Genomic DNA, 11,896 nt, shown 5'->3' on the forward strand with positions numbered 1-11,896 from the left:
GAATGTGTGTAATGTCTGTACAAGACTGACAGAGCTTGTCAACTGCTCCTTCTCTCCAGGTTCCTCAGAGAACCTCGTCTATTGCCACTGCCCTTAACACCAGTGGGGCCGGAGGGTCCCGGCCAGCTCAGGCTGTCCGCGCCAGGTACACAACCCCAGGGTGGAGTCATGTGGCAGCCTAGGGAATAAGAGACACAGGGAATTGGCCAGGTTGCCTGCATAGGGGTGGGACAAGCCCCAAACCAGACACCTCAGCCCCTCCTTGTGCCACCCACCACCACCCGCCCCGGCACCCTGTGCTCCCTCCACAGACCTCGCAGCAACTCCGCCTGGCAAATCTATCTGCAGAGGCGGGCAGAGCGGGGCGCCCCCAAGCCTCCCGGGCCCCCAGCTCCGCCCCCTGGCCCGCCCAGCGCCTCTAGGTAATGGGGCTGGCCCACTCTCGCCTCACGTGTGTCACCTGCTTCCCTGGCCACGGCTCCCGCCACAGTGCCGCTCGCTCGCCCGACACCCATGGGTGGGAGCACACCTCTGACCTGAGCTCTGTCCTTGACAGTAACCCCGATCTCAGGAGGAGTGATCCTGGCTGGGAGCGCTCAGACAGTGTCCTCCCGGCCTCTCACGGACATCTCCCTCAGGCTGGCTCACTGGAACGCAACCGAAACCGTGTGGAAGGTACGTCAGCCAGGGCCTAAGCTTGCAAGGGGCCTTGACTCTGTCTTGATCAGCACTGAAAGCAGGACCTGTGGCTTAGGACCAAAATACCACAGGGACAGGAGGGATGAGTGTGTGTGTGTGGGTTTGGGGCCTGTGGTCAACTCAGGGCATGGGCCTGGGGCCACTTCATAGGTCTCTGTGACCTTTCTCCCACCCTGTCTGCCCAGCCTCCACAAAACTGGACAGCTCCCCAGTGCTCTCCCCCGGGAATAAAGCCAAGCCTGAAGACCACCGTTCGAGGCCAGGCCGGCCCGCAGTGAGTGATCTGAAGTGGGATATGGAGCCTTTAGAGCCCTGGGCACTGGGATGGGGGCCAGATCCTTCACTAATGTGAGAGGACGAGGGGAGTTAGAGTCTCACCCAGCACAGCTCAGGTCACTAACCTTCTCACCATCTCTCCTGCTTCCTCCTGGCTGCCTTTCCTCCTCTGTGGCCCCTCCCAGAGCTATAAGCGAGCGATCGGTGAGGTTAGTGAGGGGCTGTTGGGAGTCCTCCCTTGTCCCCCGTCTGCAGCTCCACTGGCAGCCTTTGTACGGCTTCTGCCCAAGCCCCACTCCGTCTCTCTCGTCTCGTCTCCCCTACAGGACTTTGTGTTGCTCAAAGAACGGACCCTGGACGAGGCCCCTAGGCCTCCCAAGAAAGCCATGGACTACTCCTCGTCCAGTGAGGAGGTGGAGAGCAGTGAAGATGATGACGAGGAAGGCGATGGGGAGCCATCAGAGGGGAGCAGAGACACTCCCGGGGGCCGGTATGGGGTGTCCTAGGGCAGGGCCTCCCTCACCAGGACAAGGAGAGGAGAGATGCTGGGAAGGAGGGGGTGGGCTGGACCAGGTCGCAGGGAGCAGTGCTAGCTGGAGTGCTAGCTTCCCACCTCGTCTGTTCTGTCGGTTGTGGGGTCCTTCAGATGCTCCTCTGTCTCTTTGCCAGCCTGCCCTGAGGGCCACTCAGAAAACATCTGAGTCAGTGAGGACTTTAGAGGAGACTAAAAGTCCAAGTCTCTGGCTGTCACCTGCTTCCTGTGGCATTGTATGGCAGGCAGGACCTGGAAGGCCCCACCTTCCTTTTTTCCACAGCAGCGATGGAGACACGGACAGCGTCAGCACCATGGTGGTTCATGATGTTGAGGAGATAGCTGGGAACCAGCCCCCATATGGCGGAGGCACCATGGTGGTCCAGCGTGTGAGTGGCTGTCTCCATAACCTTTCCTATACCTGCAGCAAGCTCTCTGCAGCCCAACCTTGACTTTGTCTGTATTCTACAGACTCCTGAAGAGGAACGAAGTCTGCTGCTTGCTGATAGCAATGGCTACACAAATCTGCCAGATGTGGTCCAGCCCAGCCACTCACCCACTGAGAACAGCAAAGGTCAAAGCCCTCCAGCAAAGGACGGAGGCAGTGACGTAAGTGTGCTGGAGCAGGTCCATGGTGAAGAGCGAACCCTGGGGTTTGCACAAGAGTGGGGTAGTGGGACCACTGTGGCGTGTGAAGCTCTCAGTAGGGACCTGAGGTCTGACCCGTACAAGACAGGACCACAGGCCAGAGCCATGCCTGTCTCTTGACTGCTCCCTCTCCCCTCCCGCAGTACCAGTCTCGTGGGCTGGTAAAGGCCCCTGGGAAGAGCTCATTCACCATGTTTGTGGATCTAGGGCTCTACCAGCCTGGAGGCAGTGGGGATACCATCCCTATCACAGGTAAGGACAGGAGGGTCTGTCTGCCTTGAGGTTCTTGTCCAGAGCTAGCCTGAGCAGAGTTCTTTGGGAATGTAGCTTTACAGTAGAGTATAAGCCTGGGCTGAGGAGATAGTTCAGTGGTTAAAAGTACTTGCTACTCTTCCAGAGAACCCAAATTTGGTTCCCAATATTCACATCGGACACCTCAAAACCTCCCGTAACTTCAGGTCCAGGGAATCTGATGCCCTTTCTGGCCTCTATGGATACCTGAACACATAGAAAAGAAAATAAGAATTTAAAATTTTTTATTTTTTGGTTTTTCAAGATAGTGTTTCTCTGTTTAACAGCTCTGGCTGTCCTGGAACTTGCTCTGTAGACCAGGCTTGTCTTGAACTCACAGAGATCCGCCTGCCTCTGCTTCCTGAGTGCTGGTATTAAAGGCGTGCGCCACGAGCACAGGCCTCTTTTTTTTGAGGCTTAGCCCTTGCTAAGGGAGGGCTTCCCAGTGACGATTGCTCAGAGTGGCTAAGGGAACTGGGCAAAAGTTGAAGTGTTGAGTGACAGAGGTAGGATTTAAGCCAGGCCTTGGCCTCAAGACCGGTTTTGTTTTTGTTTTTTTGTTTTTTTTATCTCTTTGTGCACCTCTGTTCTGAAGTCTTTCTCTTCCCCCTTTTGAGAATTCTGGAGTACCAAGATCCGATGTAGGAGCATAGGAATAAAATAGACACTAGAGGCCTGCAGCCCACCCTCCCTCTTCATCTTGGCAGCCCTAGTAGGTGGAGAGGGTGGTCGTCTGGATCAGCTGCAGTTCGATGTGAGGAAGGGCTCTGTGGTCAACGTTAATCCCACCAACACCCGGGCTCACAGTGAGACTCCTGAGATTCGGAAGTACAAGAAGAGATTCAATTCGGAGATCCTCTGTGCAGCCCTCTGGGGTAAGCCAGGGTTGAAAAGGCTGGATGGGGTCTGGGAATAGCCTCCTTCATGAGCCTGGTAGGGGAGAGCCTGGGTCCGCCTCTTGACTTGTCCAAGGACTCTTGTTGCAGGGGTCAACCTCCTGGTGGGTACAGAGAATGGGCTGATGTTGCTGGACCGAAGCGGGCAGGGCAAAGTGTATGGACTCATTGGGCGGCGACGCTTCCAGCAAATGGATGTGCTGGAAGGGCTCAACTTGCTCATCACCATCTCAGGTTTGTGTGTAGAGTTTGGGGACAAGCGTGTCAACTCTGGCTTTGTCATCTTCAGTTTGGGAGGAAAGTAGCCTTGGTCGTTCCCTGTGGTGTGCAAACAACATTGTGGGAAGCAGCAATGGGGCCTTCAATGAGTGTGAAGGTTTTTTTTTTTGTGTGTGTGTGTGTGTATATTCATCTCTCAGGGAAAAGGAACAAACTCCGGGTATATTACCTGTCCTGGCTGCGGAATAAGATTCTGCACAATGACCCAGAGGTGGAGAAGAAGCAAGGGTGGACCACCGTGGGGGACATGGAGGGCTGTGGCCACTACCGTGTCGGTGAGGATGCCACAGCACAGTAGCCAGGGAGAAATGAGATCTGGGCTACATCCAGAGGTCATCAAAGCCTGACAGCGGAAGTCACTGCGTCCTTCTCTTTCCTGCCCCCAGTGAAATATGAGCGGATTAAGTTCCTGGTCATTGCCCTGAAGAACTCTGTGGAAGTGTATGCCTGGGCTCCCAAACCCTACCACAAGTTCATGGCCTTCAAGGTAGTGGCAGCTTGGCCTTGCGTGCATTCCAAGGTTCTGCGCCTGCTCCTGTCTTCCCTGAACCTCCTCTCCTCCACAGTCCTTCGCTGACCTCCCTCACCGCCCTCTGCTGGTAGACCTGACAGTAGAGGAGGGACAGCGGCTCAAGGTCATCTATGGCTCCAGTGCTGGCTTCCATGCTGTGGATGTTGACTCTGGGAACAGCTACGACATCTACATCCCTGTACACGTGAGCTTAGCAGGGCTGTTGGGCAGTGTGGGACCTGCCCATTGTGGACGTCAGACATGGGAGCCCCACCAGCCGTCTCTTCTCCCTAGATCCAGAGCCAGATCACACCCCATGCCATCATCTTCCTCCCCAATACTGACGGCATGGAGATGCTGCTCTGCTATGAAGACGAGGGAGTCTATGTCAACACTTACGGGCGGATCATCAAGGACGTGGTGCTGCAGTGGGGCGAGATGCCCACCTCTGTGGGTGCGTGAGGGCCACCTCCCAGTCTGCTTGCCCTGAGGACCCGACCACAGCCTCCTTACAGCCTCTCTCCCGTCCTCTCCCTTCAGCCTACATCTGCTCCAACCAGATAATGGGCTGGGGTGAGAAAGCCATTGAGATCCGCTCTGTGGAGACAGGCCACCTAGATGGGGTCTTCATGCACAAACGAGCCCAGAGGCTCAAGTTCCTGTGTGAGCGGAACGATAAGGTGAGGCAGTGTATCCATGAAGGAGCCCAGCCCTGTGCTGGACCGACTCTCCAGACCTTGTGCTGGGCAGGTCTGGGGGAGTGCTGCTGCCCTCTCCTCAAAGCAGCCCCTCTGGAAGCCCTCAGAGCCCCTACCCTCCTTCCCTTGGGTTCTGTTGCCTTTACCCAGGGGTCGGGTGACACACCTTGGGGGTGGGAAGAAACCAGTCACTCTGTAGTTTCTCTCACTTCCTCTTCCCTTTCCCAGGTGAGGAACCCCCACCCACAGACACACACTTTAGCCCTTGGTGATAGCTTTTCTATCTCATCCAGGTGTTTTTTGCCTCAGTCCGCTCTGGGGGAAGCAGCCAAGTTTACTTTATGACTTTGAACCGTAACTGCATCATGAACTGGTGACGAGCCCCTGAGCTGGGGCCCCCCACGTGGACCCAGCTGTCTTCCCCACAGCCAGACTACCCAGGCCGCCCGGCCCCCCTCCCTCCCCTTGGGCTTTTGCTTTTACTGGTTTGAGTCACTGGAGCCTGCTGGGAACGTGACCTCTGATCCCTGAAGCTTTTGTGATCACGTGACCATCCTTTTTTCCCAACATGTTTTCAAAACTGTGCCTGTCCCCAACTTGTGGGGTATGAATGACACAGCTTCCCCTTACCAGGAACTGAGTGGGACTTGCCCCTCCCCTTTTCTCCACTTAAGAGGAGAGTGCTTGGGGCTTGGACCCCTTTACCCCATTGCTGCTGACTGAGCAGGGCCCTGTACCCCTTTATTTGCACGACAGGGGAGCCGGCTCCCCCCTTGAATGTACCAGACTCTGGGGGGGGTCACTAGCCACTCCAGAGGCAGGGACCATGTCCTCATTTTCTGAAAGCACTTTAATGATTCCCCTCTCCCCCACCCCCAGGTCCCAGGGAATGGAGGAGGGACCCCACAGCCAAAACATTCCTCCTTTCCCACCCTCCCCCAGCCTCTGCCCCTTCCCTGGAGGTAGAGCTCGGCGCTCCCACCCTCCATACCCCCTTGCTTGCATCTGTATATAGTGTGAGCAGCGAGCAGCCCTTCCCTCTGGTATCCTTTCTCAATGTAGTGGCCTTGGAAATCCCGTTTGTTAATAAAGACAATTCAACCAGCTCCCACCATTTTGAGATCTACCATTGTTTTCTCTCAATCCTAGATGCTGTCTTTCCAGGGAGCGCTTTCAGAGTTAGGGATACAGAGGGTGGAGGAGAGGTGTTAGGCTCTGTGGAGGAAGTCTTGTGGAGATGAAGTGAGGTGATGGTGCTAGGCCAGGAAACCCAGAAGACATGACAGAGAAGGCCAGTGCGTCCTCCGTAGGTGGTAACCCTGGGGAGCACTTTGAGTGTGTAGTTTTTGCAGCTCCAGCAAGGCAGGGCAGACTTGTAGCTTCAGTGTTCCTATGTGTAAGTCTGTGCAGAGCCTCACTGGTCAGATGGATCACAGGAGCCAGGAGGTACAGCCTGTTTTCAAAATCAACTTCTTTGGCGGGGGGGGTGGTGCTGGTGCAGGCTCATGGTTGGATACACGGTGGGTAGGGGAGATCAGGAACTTGGTTGAAGTAACCCCCAAGGAAGATGAGGCAGGAACCGACTCCAAAGAGTACCAAAGCTGCCCAAAAGCAGACGTTGTCGAGGGCCTTCCCCATGCGCACCCAGTCGGACACTTCCTGTGAGACACAGCTTAGCGTTAGGGAGGGAAGGGCCATAGGGCCACTCCCCCCTCAACCTAACCCACCTCTCCGTTGGCTTCCTGGTCCCGTGTGCTCTCGGCCACAAAGTTCACAGCATCCACACAACAGCGGATTTCAGGGGCTGCAGCACCCAGGTTCTGACAGAAGGCGGCTGAAAGAGCGCCACCACCAAGTGCTGGGTCATGAAAGAGCATCGGCAACTCCGAGTGTGTGCTTTTGACCCACCAAGAGCAGTGCTCACCCGTCCAAGCCCCATGCCGATGCCTCTGCCCCTCAAACACGAGTTCGCTCCGCGGCTTTTTCAGGATGAGCTCCTCTGCTCGGAGCAGAATGCCCACAGACGAGGCACGCCTAGCTGGTGAGGCAGCTCGGGGAGTCTCTGGGGGTGGGCTCGAGCCCAGGAGGCGTGGCAATAACTCCAATAAAATCTGTGGCCAGGGCAGAGATAAATTCCAAGCCCGCCTCCCACCCTGGGCTGCCCTTTACTCAACCAGCGCTTACTTGGCGCAGCCGAGGGGATGTGGCATGAGTTGTCGGCGTCCGCAACGACACGTTGAGCACGATGACGCAATTCATAACAATGAGCGTGGCAACCACCATGACGAAAATAAGATACCTGAGATACCCCGGAGGCGTGATGTCACAGCATCCCACATAGCAGGAGAGGCTATTAGCTGTCATTCTACTTCACAAACAACTGCGCGCAAGTGGAGGAGTTACTTCGCCTTGCTACCCCTCCACGATGCCAGTATTGTCCCCGCCCTTCTGCACCTACCATCTGTTGCAGCCATGAAGGGGACTCCCAGCAACTTGGACACCCTGCTGTGGGTCTACCACTTCCACAGCTCCACCGAGGTGAGAGTAAGAGAATGGCCCACCCAAAGGCGTCATCTGGGGAGGTCTCCAGCGCCTGCTGCTGTGACCCATTCCATGTGACCAAGACCACTCCACTACCCCTACTTTTCCAGGTGGCCCTACAGCCTCCGCTTCTATCTTCCCTGGAACTTGCTGTGGCCGCAGCTCACGAGTATCTGCTGCAACGGTTCAGAGAACTTGAGTCCCAGGAGCCCCTGGAATCTGATAAGCCGCCCGCCCAAAAGCCCACCTTAGGGCTGGTGCTAAAAGAAGCTGCGACCAGCATCATGAGCTTTGGCGCCACCTTATTAGAGGTGCAGCCCTGGGGAGTTAAGGGATGGGAAGAAAAGGGGGAGAGGGCTAGGCCAGCAAAACCAGAGACCTTTAGCCCCTGTGCCCCCAATGCAGATCTCCGCCCTGTGGCTACAGCAGGAGTTACAGCTACTGGACAGGAGCGACGGCTGCCCGGGCCCAGCTCCGGACACTGGGGATCCGGGGAGGGCGCTGGCTCGTGTAGCCCTGGCCGCAGGGCAGGGGATTCGGCAAGCTGGAGCAGCAGCTGGCGCAAGTGTCCGGTATCTGATCCAGGGGGCGTGGCTATGCCTGTGCGGACGTGGTTTGCATGGGTCCACCTCATCCCTGCAACAAACCCTACGCCAACTGGGCCTTGGGGTCCCCGGGGATCCGGTGCGTTCGGAATAAGGGGTGTGACACGGGTCAGAGGAGGTGGGATTGAGGATATACTGAGCCACACTGACCTCTCAACAGAGATACTCGGGAGACCTCAAAGTGGCATCCAGCAGCAGTGAGGAGAACCGGGGACCAGATAACCCAACACTGTCCCAGCCCCACCCTGTGTCCAAATAAAAAGCCCAGAACAGGACAACTGCAAGTCCCCTAGGCCAGCCTTCTTTGGCTCCGCCCTCCATGCTGGTACCCCATCTCTGTGGGATGCACTTTGAGGTTACCTGCCCAGCAGTGGCACGCTCAGAGACGTCTCTGGAATTTTCTGGGCAATTAGGAACAAGAAGACAGTCTGGGCTAGCAGGACATTGATTGAGACCGTGCATTTCTGGCCACCGGCTAGAGGGAACAGGCTGTGAGAGGAGTCCGAGGGAGCGAGCCCAGCCTGGGGTTTAGAACTCGGGTCACTCCTTACCCTGCGCAGGCAGGAAGTAAGCGAGCAGCACCAAGCCGGAAATGAGCACACAAGGTACAATGATGTTAATGATGTAAAAAAGCGGCTTCCGGCGGATGATGAGCGTGTAGATGATGTCAGTTTCTCTAGGGACTTCTGCGGAGGCTCCCCCATAGTGGCGAATCATGCCTGGGCAGTAGTCGATGGCCCATTCTCCATTCTCTGCAGAACATGGGGTGACGTCAGACCACATACCTGCAACTCCAGACTGAGTGGGTGGGTGCAGCTGTCAAGGTCCAAGTAGACTACTTGGACCCTGGGCTGTTAGCATGGGGAAGTATGGGCCGAGAGGGGTATTCCTGCAAGGGTGTGGAAAAACCTCAAGTGAAGAGAGGGGTCTAGTGTGACAATTGAGACTGACTTCAAGAAGAGCAAGCTCAAGTTGTGTGGCCTGAGTTCCCTCCTTGGGCCTCATCTGGGAAAGGTTTTGGAAAAAGGGATAGCCCCTTCACCAGTAAAAGCTTCGGTGTCGATTTCAATGTTGTTGATGGCCTTGCCACTGTCGTCCACCGCGAAGATGAACTTCACCTCTTCAGCATTGTAGGTCTGGGAGCTGTGAAACAGAGCCAGGCTTCACCCCAGAAGCTGGGATCCTCCTTACTCCCGCCCTGGAAGCTTGGAGCTGTGAAACAGAGCCAGGCTTCCCCCAGAAGCTGGGATCCTCCTTAGTCCCGCCCTGGAAGCTTGGATCTGGCTCTGCTCTTATCCACAACCCCCCAGCACATCTGCTCTCAGCTCTACTTCCTTTTTGGTCTGGCTTGGTTGCAGCAAGGGCTTGCCATGTTGTCCAAGGAACTCCTGGACTCAGGTGATTTTTACATCTCTGAGTCTTCCTGAGGAGTAGCTGGGACTATGGAATAAAACTACAAGACCGCACTAAGAAACCTGGGCACCCACCCCGACAGCAGACCCAGGTCTAGCTTCTCACTCCACCACCTACACAACTCTTCCATAGAGCTCCTCCACATCAGGCCCTGTCCCCTGCTCCAGCCCCCCCCCTCAGTCTCCTGCTTAAAGTGAGACTCCCCACCGGAAAACGAGAGAGCAGTTCTGCCAGTCGAAGGGGAAGTAGGTGACCTCCACCGCGCATGTGCTATGATAGATGGCTGGGGGCAACCAGGTCACATAGCCTCCCTCGCTGACCAGAACATTGCAGTCATAGGCCACTCCAAACTGCCCATCGATACTGTGGAGACCAAGTTTTTCACAGTATTGAAAAGCGTACTGAACCCATTCCACCAACCAAGTCCCCCCAAACTGTTCCCCTTGCAGCCTGGTCTTGACCAATCCTTACTTGTTTTCCAGAACAATCTCTGGCAGCCATACACGTTCTGAAGGGACCCGCAGGGTTTCTATGCCTGCAAAATCATCCTTGCTGAAGTTGAGCCGGTAGTCATGCCAGTCCTAAGCGGTAGGGGTAGAAGGGTGTGCGCTCCATCTCCCACCTGGTAGGAAGAAAGGGGTTGGCCGGGAACCCTCACACTGTTCCCCAGATCTGACTCACAATTCCGATCCAGACGTTGGTGGTCAGAGTCTCCTCCTTCTCATTCTACAAAAGGAATGAGTCTGTCTGAAGTCAGGAGTTAGGGCCAGAAGTGAGGGTACAGGCATAGGAATGGGGGGGTGTCTTACCAGTGAGATGAGGTTGGTTAGGGTGACCTTGAGGGTGATGGTAACAGTGTCCTCAGGCCTCCTAACTGGCCGGCATCCTGGGTCATACTTGTCGAAGAGATGGTGATACAGGCTAAGCTCTTCATTCTTGCCCTCGCTTCTGCCTGTGGTAGGCCGAGAAACAAGAGTCACTAGACGGGAAGCAACAGCCTAAGAGGTTTCTCTCCGCCCCTGGGCCTGTGCAGGCCTCCTGTTTATCTTTCTGGGTTTCTCCTAAACCAACAATAGTGCGCCTGGGGACCAAGTACCATCTCAGTCTACAGCCCGGTCTCAGCCTTTGCCCTAGTCCCTTCAGGTTGGCTTCCCCTACCAAGTAGTGCCAAGAGAAGCAGGGCATCCAGCAGAGCCCTTGCCATCCTGCTGTCTGGTTCTCAGAGTTATTCTGAGCTTTGACAGGCTTGAGGGGCAGGCCGTGGTGCCTGGGTGAAGGGGAGGAGGGTGTTAGTTCCGGGCTAGGTTAGGGGACTGTCACCTAATCCTCTATCCTTGCTGCAGCTGAGGACAGTTTGGCTGTTTCCAGAGGCAGCTGCCCCATCCCGTGTCCCTTGCCCACCCCATCCCAGCATCCTTTGCCTGGGCTTTAACCAGCTTTGTTAGCCACAGACCTGGCACCTCACAAGAGAAGCAGGCCTCTAATAGCATTGAAACCACAAGCCTTTAGAGTAGACTACAGTGGAGACTCCCATTCTCAACACACTGGGATTAAAGGCGGGCGCCACCACACCCAGCTTCTTAGTTACTTTTCTATCACTGTGCTAAAACACCATGTCCAAGGCAATGTCGGAGAGCACTTAACTTGGGGACCATCGTTCCAGAGGTTAGGGCCGTCATGGTGCGGAGCATGGCAGCAGGCAGGCGGACAGAGATGGAACAGCAGCTGAGGGCTCACATCTTTCAGATGACAACCACGAGGCAGAGAGAACTAACACACCTCCTCCAGCAAGGCCACACCTAATCCTTCACAAACAACTCCACCAACTGGGGGCCAAGCAGACATGAGCCTGTGTGTATGGGGGCGGGGATCATTCAAATCACCACAACCCCCTTGTAGAATACCCTCGCAGGGGCCAAGTCACACGAATACAGTTAGACGACAAGCAGTCTCCATAAAGATCTGGCAGTGAGACAGGGAGTCACACAGAGTTCGTCTGCAGGGACGCACCTGACCTGTCAGAGACTGCTTTGGTACCCAGCAACTTCAGCATCACCCCAGGATAAGCCCACTTTGACCCGATTACTTTGAGCAGCACACCTGCTAGTCCCTGTCTGTTTTTACTGCCACTTTATCACAGGACTATTGTCTTTCCACCCGCTGTCTCGAGTACCTTGGTCTTGCTGTGTAACCCAAGCTGGCCTTGAACTTGTGAACTTCCTGCCTCAGCCACCTGGGTGCTGGGATGACAATCATGAGCCACCAGGCCTGGGTTTCATTGTTTCGTTTCTAAGATCAGTCGTATACAGCTCAGGCTGACCTTGAACTCCTTGGTGTGATAAGGTACTTAGGATCTGCATTTTAAAAAAGCTATCCAGGTGTCCCTCAAGGGATAAAAAGAATAGGAATAATTTTGATTTTTTTGTTATCTTTTGAGGGAGGGGATTTCTTGAGACAGGATCTCACTATATAGGCCAGTCTAACCTAGAACTTATTGCATAGACTAA

The 11,896-nt window shown here is 55.4% G+C and overlaps 3 protein-coding genes across 13 annotated transcripts in view; 2 read left to right on the forward strand and 1 right to left on the reverse strand.

Annotated features, from left to right (window-relative positions):
• Mink1 (misshapen like kinase 1) overlaps positions 1–5,944 on the forward strand; it is a 55,927-nt gene extending 49,983 nt beyond the window's left edge. For 3 of the 11 annotated variants that reach the window (XM_040749019.1, XM_040749016.1, XM_040749020.1), the window contains 17 exons: positions 60–145; positions 312–422; positions 557–675; positions 885–973; positions 1,161–1,184; positions 1,302–1,465; positions 1,791–1,896; positions 1,979–2,116; positions 2,299–2,407; positions 3,154–3,321; positions 3,433–3,576; positions 3,762–3,896; positions 4,008–4,108; positions 4,188–4,337; positions 4,427–4,586; positions 4,673–4,812; positions 5,124–5,944. In XM_040749019.1, the coding sequence (XP_040604953.1) occupies positions 60–145; positions 312–422; positions 557–675; positions 885–973; positions 1,161–1,184; positions 1,302–1,465; positions 1,791–1,896; positions 1,979–2,116; positions 2,299–2,407; positions 3,154–3,321; positions 3,433–3,576; positions 3,762–3,896; positions 4,008–4,108; positions 4,188–4,337; positions 4,427–4,586; positions 4,673–4,812; positions 5,124–5,207 (2,028 nt within the window). In that variant the 3' untranslated portion in view covers positions 5,208–5,944. The remainder of the gene's footprint in view (positions 1–59; positions 146–311; positions 423–556; positions 676–884; positions 974–1,160; positions 1,185–1,301; positions 1,466–1,790; positions 1,897–1,978; positions 2,117–2,298; positions 2,408–3,153; positions 3,322–3,432; positions 3,577–3,761; positions 3,897–4,007; positions 4,109–4,187; positions 4,338–4,426; positions 4,587–4,672; positions 4,813–5,123) is intronic. The other 8 variants (XM_040749018.1, XM_040749023.1, XM_040749025.1 and 5 more) reach the window with 4 other exon arrangements.
• Positions 5,945–6,303: 359 nt separating this feature from the next.
• Chrne (cholinergic receptor nicotinic epsilon subunit) lies at positions 6,304–10,614 on the reverse strand. The gene is made up of 12 exons (XM_005067485.4): positions 10,548–10,614; positions 10,199–10,341; positions 10,071–10,115; positions 9,861–9,970; positions 9,597–9,752; positions 9,019–9,119; positions 8,528–8,728; positions 8,337–8,451; positions 7,015–7,129; positions 6,755–6,941; positions 6,558–6,664; positions 6,304–6,489 (listed from the first exon to the last, which is right to left on the reverse strand). The coding sequence occupies exons 1-12, from the start codon at positions 10,591–10,593 to the stop codon at positions 6,334–6,336; spliced, it is 1,482 nt and encodes a 493-aa protein (XP_005067542.1). The 5' UTR covers positions 10,594–10,614; the 3' UTR covers positions 6,304–6,333.
• Positions 7,218–8,251, forward strand: CUNH17orf107 (chromosome unknown C17orf107 homolog). Its single transcript, XM_040749028.1, has 4 exons — positions 7,218–7,368; positions 7,482–7,682; positions 7,777–8,055; positions 8,137–8,251. Exons 1-4 carry the CDS (start codon positions 7,303–7,305, stop codon positions 8,233–8,235), a joined length of 645 nt encoding a protein of 214 aa, XP_040604962.1. The 5' UTR covers positions 7,218–7,302; the 3' UTR covers positions 8,236–8,251.
• Positions 10,615–11,896: the final 1,282 nt, after the last annotated feature.

Source organism: Mesocricetus auratus, unplaced genomic scaffold, assembly GCF_017639785.1.
Source record: "Mesocricetus auratus isolate SY011 unplaced genomic scaffold, BCM_Maur_2.0 Super-Scaffold_100007, whole genome shotgun sequence".
In the NCBI taxonomy this organism is placed as follows: domain Eukaryota; kingdom Metazoa; phylum Chordata; class Mammalia; order Rodentia; family Cricetidae; genus Mesocricetus; species Mesocricetus auratus.

Coding starts and splice junctions, on each gene's coding strand:
- CUNH17orf107 (XM_040749028.1), top strand. CDS start 7,303: ATGAAGGGGACTCCCAGCAACTTGGACACCCTGCTGTGGGTCTACCAC. Junction 7,683..7,776: donor TTGGCGCCACCTTATTAGAG/GTGCAGCCCTGG, acceptor CCCCCAATGCAG/ATCTCCGCCCTGTGGCTACA. Junction 8,056..8,136: donor TTGGGGTCCCCGGGGATCCG/GTGCGTTCGGAA, acceptor ACCTCTCAACAG/AGATACTCGGGAGACCTCAA.
- Chrne (XM_005067485.4), bottom strand. CDS start 10,593: ATGGCAAGGGCTCTGCTGGATGCCCTGCTTCTCTTGGCACTACTTG. Junction 10,116..10,198: donor TAACCAACCTCATCTCACTG/GTAAGACACCCC, acceptor TTCCTTTTGTAG/AATGAGAAGGAGGAGACTCT. Junction 6,665..6,754: donor TCGGCATGGGGCTTGGACGG/GTGAGCACTGCT, acceptor GCGCTCTTTCAG/CCGCCTTCTGTCAGAACCTG.